The following is an 18,852-nucleotide window of genomic DNA, read 5'->3' as shown; positions in this document are numbered from 1 at the left end:
GGTACCAGGTGCCCAAATTTACCGGAGAAATTACCATTTAACATGTTTGACTTTGAAAAATCGATGCTCCCCAGTTTGCCAAGTTTTACTGGAGGCATTGGGGCCCATAAATAAAAATCTGTCTATCAATTCAAGGCTTCCTGTGAAAGGCTGAGCAACGCAGGGGCAGCACGAGTTCACACAGGAGCAGCACGTGTTTGGGGGCGATTCGATAAGGCGATCTCAAGACGACTTGAGAGGCGACTTGCAATATGACTTTTGTATTGAAGTCAATGCAAGTCGCCTCCGAAAATCGTACAGGAACCTTTTTGACTTGCGCCGCTCCTATTAGAACGGTTCTATTGAACAGAGCGGAGCGCCACTTGTCAGGTGGCTGTGTCGCCTGATTTGCCCCTGTGTGAATTGGCTCTTACTTGTTCTGTGCAATAGTTTTTCACAGAGCAGCCCCAATCCTCTTCTTCTGGGCTCCCCGCCAACTCTTCAAGCCCCTTCTCTTTATTGGGTGCCCCCAGGGAAAGCCTCTTTGCCTGGGGGCACCCATGCGGGTTCACTCCCGAGTCCCGTTGCTGCGTCCATTGACACAGACAGCTGGACTCAGCCACTGCTCCTGTCACAGGATTTGATTGACAGCAGTGGCAGCCAATAGTTCCTGCTGCTATCAATCTGTCCAATGAGGAGAGAGAAAGCGGCTGCGCTCATGCACATTGCTGGATCAGTTCGGGCTCAGGTAAGAAAAAAGAGGGCGTCTGGGCGGAGCTGCAGCGCAAGAAAGTTTATTTACTTTAATGCATAGAATGTATTAAGTTGAAAAACCTTAAGGGCTTTGAAGCACTTTACCATAGTTCATTCTCTACATTAAGGTTAAAAAAAACTTTCTGTGCTGCAGGATACCCCAACCCCCTTTATACTTACCTGAGCCCGATTTTGTTCCAGTGGTGTGCATGAGAGCAGTGGCTATATCCACTGTCTCTCTCTCTCTCTCTCTCCATCCTGACAGTGCAGTACCATTAACTGCTGCTGCTGTCAATCAAATCATATGATGAGGTAGCAAGGGTCAGGGCAAAGCCTCGCTGTCTGTGTCAATGGATGCAGGCAGCAGGGCTCAGGAGCGAGCCCACATGAGTACCACCTTTAGCAAGCAGCTTGCTAGGGGGTACTTGGAAGGGGGAAGGAGCCAGGAGCATTGGTGGTTGACCACAGAAGACGAGGATTGGGACTGCTCTGTGCAAAACCATGTAAGCATACCATATTTGTTATTGAAAATAAAGGTTTACTATCACTTTAAGCCAGCAGATGGAGGAATTCTCCCCCTGGGACATCTAACAATTGACTTATGTTAAACAGGTACAGCCACACTGCTGAACCGGTTGAATTTTGATGTATCTATGGGCAGCTTTAGGCTATAAGGAGAAATTTAGTTCAACTGAGTCTGATTTAAAATTGATCATTTATTAAATTGACCTTGTCTTGCTCCTTGGTTAGTTTCCATGTTTTCCTCAAGTAAAATAAAGGTAATTATCCATACAGGAGATGTTTGCCTTCAGGTAGGGGGAGGTCGAGGATAAGAACGCAGTAATTAAGTTGTTTGTGTAAAGTTAGGGGGTAATCGCCAATCTATTTTTACTGTATTTTGAACACAAAATTGCTTTTCTTATTAACTGCTAGTCTTAACCTTTATAAAATGTACTTGTAAACTGTGTAATTAAATTCAATGTGCAGTATTTCTATATTCCTGCTAATGATTTAATTGATTGCTGGCACTTTGAAGTATAAAACAGAGTTTGGATTAATTCCACATCCCTGAGTCAGATCGTTTCTAGGTTGGTAAAAGTATTAGCAATTCTCTTGTGTTTGTAAGTGAAGAGTTCACATATTGGTCAAGTATCCTCTTGACTGCTCCACCTTCATCCTTCTCTATCAGCGCTGTGTAATATTATACTGCATGCTGACATTTGCACTAAATACCTTCACTTATGTCATCTTACTTGTTAGCTAGGAATGTTTATTTTTCTTTCTTTCTTTTTTTTTTTTTATTGATGACCTTTTTTTTTCTTGCTCATCTGTTTAGATGGCCATACACTGACAGTGCATATACAGATCAAAAAGTGCAAGTCTAAGAACAGGCGAACATTGGAAATTATTCAGATATTTCTGACAGTACATCTAAAACTCCCGTACCCCCAGACTGGCAATGCTACTGGCCAAAGGTGCCCCTGTGCACCTTCTTCCTGAGTAGGGGGTCTCTAATACAGAGGTGTGTTACTAACCAGATCAACAGGGTAAAACAGAGGGGAAAACGCCTGAAAAAAAAAGAAAACAAATGCAACCACCACTTCTATGTATTGGTAGGCTACAATTTAAAAAAAAATTGGTGTTGGGTTTATTACAGCTTTAATGATAAGATAAAACAATATAAAACAATCACAAGCAAGTAAAAATCCAATGATAGGGTTTTACTTGCTTATGGCTTTATTTTTTGTTTACTTCTAACAAATAATCTATAAGTAAAACCCTGTCATATGGTGTTTTACTTACTTGTGATTTTAACAGTTTTGTATACTCTAAGGCCCCTTTCACATAGACGGACCATTCAGGTCCGCCTGTCAGTTTTGATGGCGGACCTGAACTGGTGCTTGATGCATCTCTATGGAGCACCGGATGCCAACGCAGACATGTCCGCTGACATTCGACCCGATCCAGTCCGCTAAAAACAGACGTATGGGGATACGTCCCCATCTGTCCATGGTGGATCAGATTGGGTGAGATCTGACGAAAACGGAACATGCTGTCCGTTTTTGTTCGATCTCTCCATAGGAGACAGCGGCGCCCGACAAGTCCCTCCCCGCTCAGTGAGCAGAGAAGAGCTTGTCATCCGCCAACTCAGCGGAGATCAACGGACTGATCTCCCGCTGAGCTGGCGGGAGCCGGCAGACTCCATAGTGATGGAGTCCGCCTCATGTGCAAGGGGCCTAAGGGCCGCTCTTTCTTTCACTGACACCAACAATGGGGAACTATTTCTCCCCCCAAAGATAGAGCACTATTTACTTCCACTGATGCCAAAAAATGTTTTATTCCTGCTGAGAACTACCCGGCCCACCTAAAGTCTGAAGGACAGTTAGCTCTACCTACACGGAATGTTTTTTCCAACTGCTCCTGAACTATTTAACTTGACAGATAGTAACCGACGTTTAAAACATCCGCTTTGCCACGTTTACATGCAGCGCTTTGCCGCGTTTGCGTTTAGAAGCGTTATAAAAAAAAAATTAAATGGCCAAAAACGAAAAATGCTTATAAACGAAATGCTGCTAAACGTGGGTTACCGCGCTTAGTCGCGTTTGGCGTCTGAAACGTGGAAATCTTCAGTGTCGGAACCCATTTTTTTGCTTTCAAAGAAACGCTGTTAAATGCAACTGCCTAAAAACGGCAATAAACAAGACTGTGTACATGGTCACATAGGATAACATTGAATGAGTTCAGGGGCAGTTGAAAAAAGCGTCCAACTGCCTCTGAATGTATGTTTAGCAGCGTCTCGTGTACATGGGGCCTAAACTGGCCATTTTCTTAGAAGGTTAAGAGACTCCTGATCTAGATAAAAAGATCTCCCCAATCTGAAGAGGGTTGCAAATTTCTGAGTTGATCCTAGATATTGCATGGATTTATTTATTTATTTGTTCAGTGAATAAGTCACCAATTTTCCAGTCAATGGATGTGGTGGTTTTTCTATAGTGCTATAAATAAAAGCCAGACTAAAATTATTCAAAATAATATACACTAGCCATTAACAATGCCCACACTCCCCATTATACTTGAAAATACATTTGGATCATCCAAGCATGACAAGCTTGTGGGAAGAAACAGAAAGTACTGTTTAACACCCCCATATTATTAGGTACACTGTAGCCTTTGGTTAGGAAAATCCACATGACAAACCAGTTATTTCCCAAATCCCCACATATGTCTAGAAAGGTTAAGCATTACAAAACTGAATAGTAACAGAACTTAAATAAAGGTCATCTTTTTTTTTTTGTTTTTAGGTACCTGTTATAGTGTTGGCAATACCCAGTGAATGTTCAGTACTGTAATTTTTTTGGTGAGCAGGAAAGCCGGTGCTTCCTTTGGCGGCCCTTTAGGCTGGCACCATTGGGCCTTCCTACTAGTTAGGATCTTATCACAAAACTGTAATGGTGGCCACACACATCTCTGTGTTTTCACAGTTCTTTTACTGATGCAATCTTTTAATCGATAGGTTTATGAAAAGGATCTTTGAACTTGACCTACGCAATTTCAAATTTGTCTTGGATTTTGAAACGGCACATTGTTTAGGTGCATATATAATAAGTTACATTAAAAACTATTTACCTTTCTTGCTTTATTAAAAATGAATCAATCAAAATTACATTAATAGATTTGATGAAAACGTGTCGTTAGTCATTGTATGGAACAATTGTGAATAATTCAGAGAACACTGTGCGTTTATTTTATCGCTCACATGTCAACAAGACTTACTTATTACAGTTTTTATGATGTACAGCCATTGGCATTTGTTTCTTCTTTGTTCCATGCATGTTCATAGATTGTAGATTGTGTAATTCCTGAGTCACAGATTTACAGGGATACACAATTAAGTATTGGCATCTTTCTCTGCTAATAAAGTGCTCACCCCTCACCCTACCCAGTGATCCAACAATGCTGCATCACCCACTGTGCACAAACAGCCAAAGCAGAACTAAGCGTTGTATTTATTTAATTTACGTTGTAATGATGAATCTCTTATTACTGAGAATGTGCTTCACACACTGTGCACACAAAACCATTGCCAAAGCAGCATTGACAGCTTAATGACTGCTCCCAATTGGCATGCGTTAATAATTGAACAACAATTCCGTATTAAAAGGTTCTGTCCCCTATCAGGTTTCCATTGATGTTCCAGACTCCAGTGGGGAAATCTTCCTACATCTCTGGTATGATCGCAACAGCTACTATTGTCCCCAGTCTGGGTCAATTCACCATCTTTTCTATTCCTAGTGTGATATTGGGGGTGTTTAGCTCAAGTGATAGATGCACTTTTAGTGCAGTGAATTCATGTCAGATAGGCGTTTATAGTTAAGGGCCTGGTAACCCAAATTTATTAAATGGAAAAACATTCAGGATTCCCACACAGGGGTTCAAACTTCCAAATGAAAAACATACCAAGTCACCTGGCTCTCTTGTCAGCAGTTCCTCTGCTTGCTCCCAACAGACTTGATTCCTTCCAGCCCCCTGGACTCACTGGCTTCCTTAGTCACCCAGACTCTCAGTGCTGTCAGCCTTTCCCAGTCCCTGGGCATGGAATCCCCCTTACATGGGCTGCGGTCTCCCACACAGGCCAGACAGCTTCTGACACAGGTCTGTCTTCATACAGTAGCAGAAAGCTGCTGCTCACACTCAACCTTCCACCAGCCCCTCATTATATGGGCTGTGTGCACCTGGACACTCATCCTGCTGGCTGTCCACAAGACCTGGACACAGGGTTGGAAATCCCATCCCTCCCAAGTCTCTTGGGGATCTCCAAACTACAGAGTCCCATTCGGAACTAGCAAAATCTGTCGAGAAAAAAAGAGCAGCTTTCTCTATTTTAACTCTACAGATTCGTAGTCTTGCAGTCCGCAGATATGCGAACTCTGTGTCTTTTTTATATCCAATTTCATAGGGACAGAGCCTCGCACTGCCCCATTAGGAAGAATCCCTTGGAAGATTCAAAACACAATGTCAGTGGGGGAGTTAAAGCTATACAACTAAAGGCAAAACGTTTTCATTTGTTTTGGATAGAGTGGGCCGTGATTAGAACGCTTTTTGTTTTTTATTGCTGCCTCTCTAGTTGTCCTGTTTACCATTATCATTGAAAATTAAAGTAAAAGAAAATCACACATTTTGGGTTGTCCCCAGAAAAGTAATAGAGGGGAAATCTTCCAATGGGGACACTTATTCGAGTGACCTGGGGGCCCCCAAGGAATTTCCTTAATTTTCAGGGATTTCCTCTCACTTCCTGTTTGGCTATGGCATGGAAGTGAAGGGAAATCTCCGCAATAAGACACAGATGGCGAAAAAAATCAATCTGATGGGGGTTTTATTCCTCCTTTGCTCTATTCAAAATGGAAAAATAATAATACGTTTTTTAAAGCACTCTGAATGACAATGTGTGTTCACCTTGCTCCAGCCCCTTCCCTCTCCCACAATTGGATACTTGTTTTTGTTCTTTTTTTTTTTTGGTCCTGAAGGACAGACCCCCCTTTCTCACCTAGATGAAGATGACATTGTTCACAAACTCATTGATGAACTTAAGGGCTCTATCCAACCTTTAGGGCCTGGTTCAGACCTTCAGACCTTCGGCACATCTTCACAGTCGAGGTCTGAGACCTATGTTTAGCAGCAGATGTGTGCAAAACTCAGCATGTGTATATGTATGCGCCAGACAATTTCAAATGGAAGTGCTGGGGGGGGGGGGGGGTTATTGTTGGCCATGATTAAAGGGATGGAAGTTTAAAGTGTAAATATGATGATGCAATCTGTCACTAGCATTCACACAGCAGTTTTTGTTTTCTGAGTTCTCCGTAAAATTATTTTATTGCCTGTTGATCCTGCCAGTAGTATTATTTTTCCACTTCCTTTAGCGGTGTGACAACTTTGTTCACTCTGCAGTTCAATCACTGCAGCATTGTTATATTGTGGATATGGTATTTTTGGATGCACATGTTTTGAAATGGTCTTCAAGTAAGCAAAAAAATTAAAGACCAAAGCAAACTAATACTGTTTGAGTGATTATAGCAGCAGCTTTTTTCCTTGGCATAAAAAAGTTTATCATGGCACAATATGGAGGATTGATATGTGTCTGTAGTTTGCTTATGTAGCCAACGGCTTTGTGCTCATATGCCTTTTATCTGCTTTGATATTTCAGTCACTTTTCTTTTGCCTATTTATAGAATATGATTTTGAGCTGCATTGCAGGTTTATAGCAGAAGCCATTTGTGTTCTGTCTAGATGTGTTAGTTATGATTTACATCCGTAGCTCAGTTCTCACTGGTAAAATATCTAAATCATTCTCTTACAGCTCAGATCTTCTGTTATACTCTACTTCAGATTAAGCTTGCTTATACATGTGGTTCTGGAGCTATACATGTAGTCCTCTAAGATGTAGCTGTGCCAGTTGAAATGAAAATTGTGCTTACTTTCTTTAAAGCAGAACTCCAGCCAAAAATTACAAGCTAACATTTTTAGCATGTTAAACGATAAAAAACACAAAAAAGCATTTGCTGCAGTATTCTTCTTACAGAGATTGCACCGTCAGTACTATTTTCAGCTCCTCAGTGCCCTCAGTCTGTTGGCAAGCTACCCACATCCTTTGAGCACTTCCTGCCGAGTCCAGGTCTTCCTGGTGTCATGGACATGCAATAATGTCTGGCACCTTACCTTCTCCTCATGTGTCCATTAGAGGCCTGACCCTCTTCTGGCTGCCTTTTTATCATCTATCCTTCCTGTATGGCCCCACCCCAGGCCATCCCAGGAAGTCTATATTAACTGTTGCACTGCAGGTCTGCTTTGCTGTTCAACCTTGTTGTTAGCTTAAGTTCCTGTCTGCAGTGTGCTACGTTTACCTTCCTGTGTACCGTTTTTGGCTCGTCCCTGACTTCTCCTGTTTGCCTGTGACCCTGACCTTTTGCCTGTCCCTCGGTTACCCTTGTCTGCCTGTTGCCCTGACCTCGGCTTACCCATCACTATCGCTTGTCCTGGTTGCTGCTTCCCCTTTCTCCCTGCGGAGCGTGACCTAGGGGATCACTATCGCTTGTCCTGGTTGCTGCTTCCCCTTTCTCCCTGCGGAGCGTGACCTAGGGGATCCCAGGTGTCCGGGATCATCTGCCACATGTGTCCGGGATCATCTGCCACATGTGTCCGGGATCATCTGCCACATGTGTCCGGGATCATCTGCCACATGTGTCTGGGATCATCTGCCACATGTGTCTGGGATCATCTGCCACATGTGTCTGGGATCATCTGCCACATCTGTCTGGGATCATCTGCCACATCTGTCTGGGATCATCTGCACACATCTGCCCGTGACCATCTGCCACATCTGTCTCAGTGCACATCTGTCCATGATCATCTGTCCCAGTGATCAACATTTGTCACACATCTGACAAATCAGTCCCAGTAATCTGTCAAATGGCTAAAATAATATTAAGCAGCAAGGAGGCTTTCCATATACTCCAGAGTATGTTGGTCTAGAGTAGCGGGAACTCTCGACGTCAGACTCAGATAGCGAGTATGAGCCAGTAGAAAGCAGTGGCTCTGAAATGGAAACTGAGGAGGACAGAATCCTAAGAGGCTCAGGAGCATTCAAAATGTGATCAGTAGTCAGGAATTGAATGCCTTTGAATGACAGAGGCCCAACATCCAAGTAGCACCATCAGACATTCTAAAGTGCGAGATCACGGAAAGCTGAACATTTCTCTGGGAAGGAAGGGGGTGAAATTGCCCAGTATTGAGGTGCATTAAAGTAGTATTGAACTAAGTTCTTTGAAAACCAATGGCAGGTAGGGTTTTATAGCAGAAGAGAGCCTAGTGGTCTCTTCTGTTGTAAATGCCTTCCCCTACATGTCAGCAGTGATGTGGCCCTCACACTCCCAGCCCTCCACTGGTCCTTCTCCAGACCCTTACTTTCTGCTTTTAAGCAATGCATCCAGCTTCTTCCCAGCAGCAGCATAAGGAAAGGGGGGTGCACTGGGAGAGTAGGGGACTCAACTTCTGATGGTGTTGTGACTCTTGACATCTAGTGGAAGGGGAGGGGATGCGCTGGATATCTAATCTTACCGATACAACCAGCCCTTTTGATTGCAATCATAATGCTGATGTGGCCCATGATGAAATTGAGTTTGACACCCCTGCTCTATGTCTTTTGTATACTGATCCAATGATGAGTGGGAGTGACGTCATTGTGGCCCGTCCCTTTAAGTGGCTGAAGAGATAGAACCCGGTAGGAAGACTGAGCAAAGATGGAAGTTCCCGGGACCAGCAGGAGCAGTGACAGTGCATCACTGGAGGGCTGTGTCTGTACAACCGCTGCATCCCAATTGACAGCTATGGGGCTGCTGACATGGGAAAGTGCACAACACCTGTGCATTTCCATGCTGGTAAACACAGTTCTGCGCAAGGCACAGATTCAATCTCCCTGTGTGAATGAGGCCTTACTGTGAATTTTCTGTGATGAATAATTTACTTTAAATTGCTGTGTCATGTGTCTACAAATAATTTGCACCTTTCATGTGCAGCACTAAGCTTCTGGATGTAGTCCTAACCAGGGATGCACATGGCTTTTGTATGGTTTTCCTTCCACAGCTAAAATCATACTGACGTCTAACCAGGCTACCCCTGGTGTGTGTGTATGATTGTGTGTAATTGCCTTTATGCTTTTGATCATGTATTTTGCAGTAAATCCTTCTGAGTAAATCCTTCTTCACTTGCTTTGCATCACACTGATTTCTACATGACCTTGCAGCAGGGATTAATCACTCACCTCTAATATTGATCTCATGCAGTCTTGCAATACTGCAGTTTCTTTCACTTGCTGAAACTTTCTATGATCAGTCACCTCTTGGGATCAAATAAGTCATACAGCCTGGCAATTCCAGAGATCGTTGTGTATGTTTTCATAGTTTGAATTAGCTCTGTAGATTAGATATCACTGTATCCTACCAGGTGTTAAATTCTACATCATGCTGTCCTATGAACATGTAAATGATGATACCATTCTGTGCATCATCCAATCCCTGCTCCTTTGGATTATTTAAAATAAAAATTTCTGGAGGCCACATTATATGCAGAATTTATATTCCAATGTAAAGATGTCAGTTAAAAGAAAGGGGGATATGCCTAAGCTATGCTGAGCCTTATGATGCCTTGTCTCAACAGGCCTACATCTGCTTCCCCTTGAATTTCTTTTGCTGAAGAGACACTGGGGTAGATTTACTAAAACTGGTGCACTCAGAATCTGGTGCAACTGTGCATGGTAGCCAATCAGCTTCTAATCTAAGCTTGTTCAATTAAGCATTGGCAATAAAACTTGGAAGCTGATTGGTTTCTAAGGCAGAAGTGAGCCTGATTTTACACTCTCCAGCTTTAGTAAATAAACCCCACTGTCATCTTGCTTACATAGGGCAATATGACCATGTCTCTGCAAAGGGCCCCCTTCCCCAATAGTTGCTGTATTAACGCTCCCTTGCCATTCTTTCCTTTTCCACAGCTAGCACTAAAGTTACTGGTGTTACAAAACACGTGGTAGCAGTGACATCACTCTGGTCATGTGACAGTGCTTGAGTCTACCAACTGGCTGCAAGTTCTCGGCACCATCATGGGCAGAAGTCACATGCTTCTCCATATCCCATAAGATGGTCATATCATCCTGATTTTTATCCCTTTTCAACTTGTATATAAGTTACATTATTTATATAATCGCAGTGATCTATTTTTCCACTGGGCTGATGGTCAGCATAATCTGATTGAGGTCTGTTCATTCAGTAGGATGACAGATACTGTATTAAACTGCACATATGAAACGCTTATTCTACATGCATGCATGTTGTCTGCTAAGGATGAATGTGTGGCTTTTGTGATGTCATTTGTGTATTGGAGTGGAGCCAATAATGACATTACACCATGTTTTAGCTAGAATGCATTAAACCCTCCATGACGCACAGCAATGCTGCAGAATAACCACACTGCAGTGGATTTAATGGGTGCTGGGTCTGCTCTGTTTGTAGAGTAATTAAAACAAATCTCGTGTATATCTCTGTCCCAAGCACCATTAACTATTACATTTGTGCCATCAAGAGATCTCATTTATAATAAATAGGCTTTTTTATCCGATTCCTTAATATTATTCTACTCAGCTTTTATGCTATCTTGGAATGTGCTGTAAAATGTGCAGAGAGCAGTATTACAGCACATAGGACATTGTAATTCTAAGAAACTCTGCTGGCTTTTCATGAGGTTGTATTTAAATTTGGGAAGATAAAGGAAAACCCCAGCATAGTTGGCCAAAGGATGTGCTGACCAAACACCAAATTATTAAACAAAACTAAAATAGTTATAAAGAAAAGGGTAGTGCTGCGCTGTAAATGGGGAATGGGGTACAAGTGTAGAGGAAGTGTAGCAAATCCTTATATGTAAAAAGATACAACCTGACTAATGATCAAAATGACAATGTGAAAAAATATTGACATCAAAATTAACGTGCTACAGTGCAGCTAATCCAGCTGACAAAAGTAGGGTAATAAAACGTGACAGTGCTAGTATCATACAGTGTAATACAATAATAATCGGTGTACTGTTAACCAATGGGGTGTACAACGTGCATAACACAACACACAACAGTGACTGAAATAGGCTAAGTTAAAGGTCCATGCAACAAAAAGCCTATAAGCATAACAAAGGAAAAATCCAAAAATAAAAGTGCAGGTGTAGATGCCAAAATAACGTGAAGAAAAGGTAGGTTTCCGGTGTTCTCAGCCCAAATACACTTTCTGGTCGTCTCCACATAGGATGTTATCCGGATGGACTGTAATTGAAGAGATAGATCCCTCTCGGTAGTCACGTCCGAGAAATGACAGTGACTCGCACCCAGGGAGATAAAGTGCCAATAGTGCAGTATTGTTTAAAAATCTTTATTAACAAAATAATACACTAGGGTACTCACATAGCTGTGATGAAATCAGGCATGTAAAATGAAAGAGTGCGTTCTAAGGAAGCTACTTAGAAAAAAAAAATGTACCTTTACAACCCCTTTAAGGGACTCAAAACTCGAACCTAGGCTAAGCAGAGTAATGTTTCAAAGTTGCTAAATTCACAAAGGAACGTAACATTGTGTCCCAAGATTCTGTATTGCACGGCATAAAGCCCTAGTAAACACTATCAGCTTTTTTTTTTGTTCAACCCAGAATGGTGGCCACAGTGGCCAAGAGAAAATCATGGGAAGATGCAGGGCCAAACTTTACTTTTTTCCAGGAAATCTAAATTTCCACATAAGTTCCTCTGGCTATATCTCCAGATTTACTTTTGACTTTCACTGAATCTATCCTCTGAATATTCCTTTCATCACCACATGCACAGTTTGTGACTGGTTTATTTTGATCATCTCCAACTCGGTCATTTAGAAAAATAATCAGTAGGGTATAACTGACACACATGTTGAGAAGTAGATTGTTGTGTCAGAATTTAAAATGTTTAGTTTTTTAGCATCCTATGGGTCATAAGAATTAAGGGTTCCTCCCATGGTGAGCTCATTCTTAATTAGTTCCAGATTGATAGCATTTTGGTTAGAAATATATCCTTTTGGTTTCCTCTTGAATGTGAGGAAAACTGACCAATCTCTGCACATCATTCCCCTTGCATTATAATTTGAGAGCCACTTGTCTATAACAGCCAGAACCTAAACAAAGGATGACAGTCTTTATATACAGAGATTTTGTTCTCTTAAAATCAAAGTTCTGCAGACTATAGGGTACTCACAGTATACTCTGGATAGTGCATTATATGTATGGTGAAAAAATACATATATTTCTAGGAGATGTTTGTTCACAAAAAAGCCATGATACAAAAGTGATTAGAGGCTGGGGACCTACTGCAGGAGACAAGGACTAGGGACATGCAACTGCTGGAGGTCACTGCCATTACAGTCTCTTTACAAACGCTCTCACATTTGTGCTTCCCTTTAACCACTTCCCATCCGCACTATAGCCGAATGACAGCTACAGTGCAGATCTACTTTGCCGGGAGGCCGTCAATAGATGTCCTCCCCTTTGCACGCTCCCCACATGCTCCCTGCAGGGTGCGTGCTGTGATTACCAAGTCACTGAGACTCGGTAGTGCCCACCAGTACTGCCTGCCAGTGCCCCCTGCCAGTGCAAAACAGTGCCACCTATCAATGCCCATGAGTGCCACCTATCAATGCCCACCAGTGGTGTCAATCAGTGCCTCATCAGTGCCACTAGCAGTGCTGCCTATCAGTGCCACCTACCAGTGCTAATCAGTGCCCATCACTGCCAACCATCAGTGGGGGGGGGGGCAAGCAGAGGTTCCCCTTTTGGGTGGAGCTCTGCTTTAACCACTGTGCTGCCCCAGAGTTTCTTTAAGTGAACCTAAGCAGAATAAACAAACTTTTTTTTTTTTTATCCCCCTACCCTCATACACACACACACACACTTGCTTGAATTTTTAAAATGGCCAAATGCCAGGATTGGACGAGGCACATTATCCACACTGATGTCATAAGATGCTCCAAAGATGACAGCACACAGTCTTGATGGGGAGGATGTCTTCTCCGTGGATAGGCTTCTCTGCCTCTGAGGCTAGTGGACCCCCTCCCCCCCCATCCAGCATTATGTTTCCTACAAGAGATGAATTGCTTGTTAAAGTATAAGTGAACCTTCACCTTGTAAAACAACCTAATACATTTAAAGTAGAAAAGCAGTTTAAAATCTAACCTCATTATAAACACCTTTTTTTTTTTCTTCTTCTTCTTTTTTGTACAAGTGATCACATCACCTCTGTTCTCATTTGCATAAGAAGCTTAGGTGAGGGTGGAGACTGCAGAGGGGGCTGCCATCAGAAGGCAGAAAAACAGCAGTACACTGTGCTTCCTAGTGAAGTGCCGTGCAGGAGGGTGTGTCAGCACAAGTCTGACAACTGGAATATAGGCAGGCTGTGCTCCCAAATAGAACGCAACAATGAAAACTGACCATGTTGAGATGGATGTGCTTCCATGCCCCTATTGTGGTCAATTTAAAATAGGAAAGCAGGAAGACTGGCAGAATCACCAGGTATTTCACACAAAGGAAGCAATGCAAAGAGTACAGGATACGTTTCATACAAGAACATGGTACAATAAACACATATCATAAATAAGAAATGTTGGAGAATTGTACCCTTAAAGTCTAATGCCGCGTACACACGATCGGTCAAACCGATGAGAACGGTCTGATGGACCATTTTCATCGGACCAAACCGATCGTGCGTGGGCCCCATCGGTTATTTATCCATAGGTTAAAAAAAGAAATCTTGTTTTAAAATTAACCGATGGATACCTAACCGATAGAAAATAAACGATCGTTAGTAGGCACGACCATCGGTTAAAAATCCACGCATGCTCAGAATTAAGTCGACGCATGCTTGGAAGCATTGAACTTCATTTTTTTCAGCATGTTGTTGTGTTTTACGTCACTGTGTTCTGACACGATTGTTTTTTTAACCAATGGTGTGTAGGCACGACTGACCATTAGTCAGCTTCATCGGTTAACCGATGAAAACGGTCCATCAGACCGTTTTCATCGGATGGACCGATCGTGTGTATGCGGCATAAGGGTAGAGGAATAAGCTGTAAAACTTTCCCCATCCAATGCCCCAGGAGGTTTCCTTCATGCTGTACAACGTGTCCCCTAAAGCCTCTTCTCTAAGGCACTCTGTCCAGCGGTCGCATAATGCTGAACCAATATTTCTACATTGCATGGGAGGAAGTTGAGTGCCCATTGGAGTGTCAAAGAGAAGCATACTAGCAGTTGGGGAAGTGAGTACTAAGGTAGGTTTTGCAGGTGTTTCCTCTACCCTCTAGTCTTAACAAACATTTGCAGTCGGGGGTCAGGGGGATGTCAAGAATATTATTTTTTAACACAAAGTTTAGCTTTAAACCCTCTTTCACACAGGTGGCCAAGGTGGGAAAAATAGGTGGTTGAGTAATGTTTTTACTACCCCCCGATCTCCCACCCAAAACACACATGCTGTTGTAGTGATGCTGTGTGTCAAGGCTGCAGCAAATTTAATGTGGCTTGTTGTGTTGACAGGCAACATCCCCTGTCAAACTCGTCCATTCAAGTCAATGAGACCTCTTGGAAACTGCAAGCCAAATGCTAGGCTTGCAACTGCGGAGCATTACTGCCGCTTAAAATTTACTTTTTTAAAAAGAATATAAAAAAACAGGCATTCAGGACAGAGCAGGATCACCTCCTAAATGCATAAAAAGACACAACTTGGCCGCTTTGTGAAAAGTGATCCACCACAGATTACTTTTCAGAGATTGTTTTCCTGTAAACATAGCCTAAAGCAGGGGTCTCCAAACTTTTCAAACAAAGGGCCACTTTATTGTCCTTCAGACTTTAGGAGGGCCGGATTGTGGCCAGCAGGGGCAGGAAATGTCACGGGCATCCAGCATCAGTGAGAATAAATATGGCCTCGGGTTTGGTGGTCAATAGGAGAAGTATTCCCCCTATTAGTAAGCGGGATAGTATCCCATCAGTGGAATATATAGTGCCCCAGTGGGAGGAATAGTGCATCCTATCAGTGGGAGGAATTTTGCCCCAAGGGCCGTATAAAGGTTAGCAAAGGGCCACATCTGGCCCTCGGGCCGCAGTTTGAAGACCCCTGGCCTAAAGGATAACTGTACTTTTTAAGAAAACTCATAATCCAGAACAACGTGCTCCGAAACAGAAGATGGTTTACATTTTCCACAAAAAAATAAAATAATGCAGTATTGTCTTATTAATTACTTTCTAAGCTGCCTTCACAGAATATCGACTTTTCACAAGAAATGTATAAGGGCCAGCGAATTTGAAACCGTGCGTTCATTGAATTTTCCATTTTAGATATTCGCCTGTGTCCTTAATACAACTTAATTTCCTGCTAAAAATAGATCGTCCGTGTCTAGTGCATCCGACATCACCTCTCTTTGCTTTCATTTAAGTTTCAAACTCCTTGTTTGCTTATTGGAAAAATGATTCATTAGAACATTTGGCCTGGGAAAGAGTTTATTCCACAGCCGTCAAGTCAGATAGCTTGCAGACAGCTGGGGTCTTGTGCAGCCCGGAGCAGATGATTTCACTTGCAGTTAGCAAGAGGGTGCTGTGCTAGAGAGACACTCCAAAGAAGTCTTATAAAGGAACCTTTGGTGGAAAGCTCATTGGCTAGAGGAAAAAACTTAAACTAGTAATTTTGAGGTCTCTATCTGTTTTTTCCTTTCTTGGAAAATGTGCATAATACTGAGTGTAACACAGATTCCTGTAAACCATGAGGAGGTAACCTGAGAGCAGTCTTGTACTGGAGTTTTGGTCCCACAAGTCTGGGGATTTCTGCACGATAAAGTGAATCTGCGTGTGTCCTGAACTGATCTGGTCCTGTGACAGCTCACGGTTCGGTTGTGTCCCGGTAGCTGGATTGTACCGTACTTACAGTGGGATCATGAAGGGGGATGGAGGAGCTATGTGGAACCTAATGTGGAAGTATTGCCTTTCTGTCAGAACAATAAGGTAGGGTTACAATTTATGAATGAGACAAATCGCTGTTTAATGTCAATATATAGTTAAAAATATATGCCGTTTCACATGTGCCTTGTGTATTTGAACTTTGATGTTAGTATGCAGTCACAGATTATAGTTAGCATTTGTTCAACTATGAAGAGACAGAATATCAGAAGTGATGGGGTGGACCGTGTGACCCTGCTGGCACTTTATTTGTTATAGGCATTTATTTAGTGCCAACATTTTATGCAGCGCTTTAAATACTGTATATTCACTTCAGTCCTTGTCCTCAAGAAGCTTACAATCTAAAGCTGGCCATATACAGATTTTATTATATATATTTTTTTCAGATTCCTCCATCCACATAAACAAAGAGCATGGCTGAATACCCTGCCCCACAACTGCCAGCACTCGCTGCTGTTGGAGTACACTGATTGGAAGCTGATCAAAATTTTGATTAGTGTAGTGCCAGTTTAAGGTCTCTATCTCACTAATATAGATATACACGCACACAAATATTCAGTTGAAGTTGGTCATGAGCTAATCAACCTACCAACATGCCTTTGGAGTGTGGGAGGAAACCAAATTCCCCCGGGGGAGAACATGTAGATAGCATCCTAACATGGGTCTACAGTGTCCTGCAAAGTACTTAAAGCAATATTAAAGCCTTGGGTTTTAAAAAAAAGACGAAAACAAACATGTTATACTTACCTGCTCTGTGCAACGGTTTTGCAAAGAGCAGTCCAGATCCTCCTCTTCTCGGGTCCCACACTGGTGTTCATGGCTCCTGCCAAGTGCCCCATGCCTGCTCTGGGGGCACCCGAGCAGGCACGCTCCCACGGCGTGGCTCTATGTGTTCATTTACACACTGAGCCGCAGCGCAGCCCTGCTCCCTTCGTCTCCTGATTGGCTCACTGGCTGTGATTGCCAAAAGCCAATCAGGAGTGCGAGTTCCCGGAGAAGCAAAGCTCTCATGGACATTGCTGGATCGAGAGGGGGGCTCAGGTAAGTATTAAGAGGGGGGCCATTGCACACAGAAGGTTTTTTACCCTCATGCATAGAATGTATGAAGGTAAAAAACATTGTGCCTTTACAATCACTTTAACATATAATACAGCTCAGGCAAAAAAAAAAAAAAAGGCTCTACCAGGGCATTGGCTCTACTCTATATTACTTTACAGTGGTTTCATGTTACAGTTTATGTTTATTATGAGTGATTTTAGAAGCGCTTTTGCTGTCACTGCTGCCCTGTAAGGGTAAGTGTTAAGTTTATAATTTCTCCTCATCGTTCCAGCACAGACTGGCATATCTGAATTGGAACAATATGTTCATACAGCGTGTACTTATATATACACACTGTATATAGTGTGAGGCATGGTTATATCATCTTTCAGGTCTTTGATTCCTATTGGTTCCTGCTGAGTAGATTTGACCTCACTTCCTATCGCCAGTGATAAGGTACCAGTGGGACAGGTATTGATATAAAATTACTTTTGTCCAGATGTTAGAAGGATACAAATGAGGGAAGATTTCCTCAATATGGTCTCCGACTGCAATAAATACCTGAATTTACTGTCACTGATGGTTCATGGTCAACTACCATTGTTCATGAGCCGATAAAGATGGACCCTTAGTAACAGCACTATGCAGCCGCCATCGTGCTACCCGATTGGGAGCCCCTTCCACTGGCCTTGGGCATTGTGTCTCCGTTAAAGCTCTGGCTCCCTCCAACATAAAGGGGTTAAGTTTTATTTTTGTTTGAAAACTGATATTAAAGGAGCTTGTACAACCAGATTGTAACTTGTAACAGCTTTTCTAATTGCAAGTTGATTAGTTAACTGAACAAACCTAGTCATGCACAGCTAGCGCTTACTTTAGATATGATTTGGGTCTAACCCCAGATGATGACTGTTTAGTTGAAACGCGTCGGGTGGACCCATTCACACACATCGCTCTTGCACTTTGTGATATACCTATGATCTTCCAAATGTGAGTGTTAATTTTTTAATATTTTTAATAAATACTACCTTATACGATATCACACGTGTTATGTGGTTACCGTATCTCTGGCTCCAACAAGACTACATGTATTTACACTTCCCTGGTGTTTACTGGAATTTGCAGTGCCGACTGATATGTGGATTCAGGACCAGCTGCATTCATCTTGCTGACTGATTTTATAATCCTGTTTTGACTTGGGTGGTGTAAACCTCACCAATTCAACACCACCTTGTAAGCCTCCCCCTTACATCGGTGGTGGTGTCTCTATCCTTTCACAGAGAGGGTCACATCCATGTGGGACTCTTCATTTCAACCTTGCAGTTTTTCTACACTTTTGGACTGTTATTTGTGTGTGGTCACAATAGAGGACTGCTTCGTTCTGATTTTTTTTTTCACAGATCACACTTGGTGTCACCTAAATTAAGATTTCATATATATGTACATTTACAACATTTGATATGTGTTGTTAACTGCCTTTTTACAAAAATAAGCGCTACACTTTTTCATGTTCACCAGTTTTTGCTTTGTCCCAGCTGTG

General features: G+C 42.4%; 1 protein-coding gene across 7 annotated transcripts in view; it reads left to right on the top strand.

The window, feature by feature from the left end:
- IQSEC1 (IQ motif and Sec7 domain ArfGEF 1) overlaps positions 1-18,852 on the top strand; it is a 439,647-nt gene that overhangs the window by 155,640 nt on the left and 265,155 nt on the right. The window contains exon 1 of one of the 7 annotated variants that reach the window (XM_040359360.1): positions 15,848-16,322. The exons of the other annotated variants lie outside the window; for them this stretch is intronic. Coding sequence (XP_040215294.1) covers positions 16,255-16,322 — 68 coding nt within the window. The 5' untranslated portion in view covers positions 15,848-16,254. Of the gene's footprint in view, positions 1-15,847; positions 16,323-18,852 lie in introns of those variants that run through there. 7 annotated transcript variants of the gene reach the window in all.

Source organism: Rana temporaria, chromosome 7, assembly GCF_905171775.1.
Source record: "Rana temporaria chromosome 7, aRanTem1.1, whole genome shotgun sequence".
NCBI lineage: Eukaryota > Metazoa > Chordata > Amphibia > Anura > Ranidae > Rana > Rana temporaria.
This window is presented reverse-complemented; position numbering and strand designations above follow the sequence as displayed.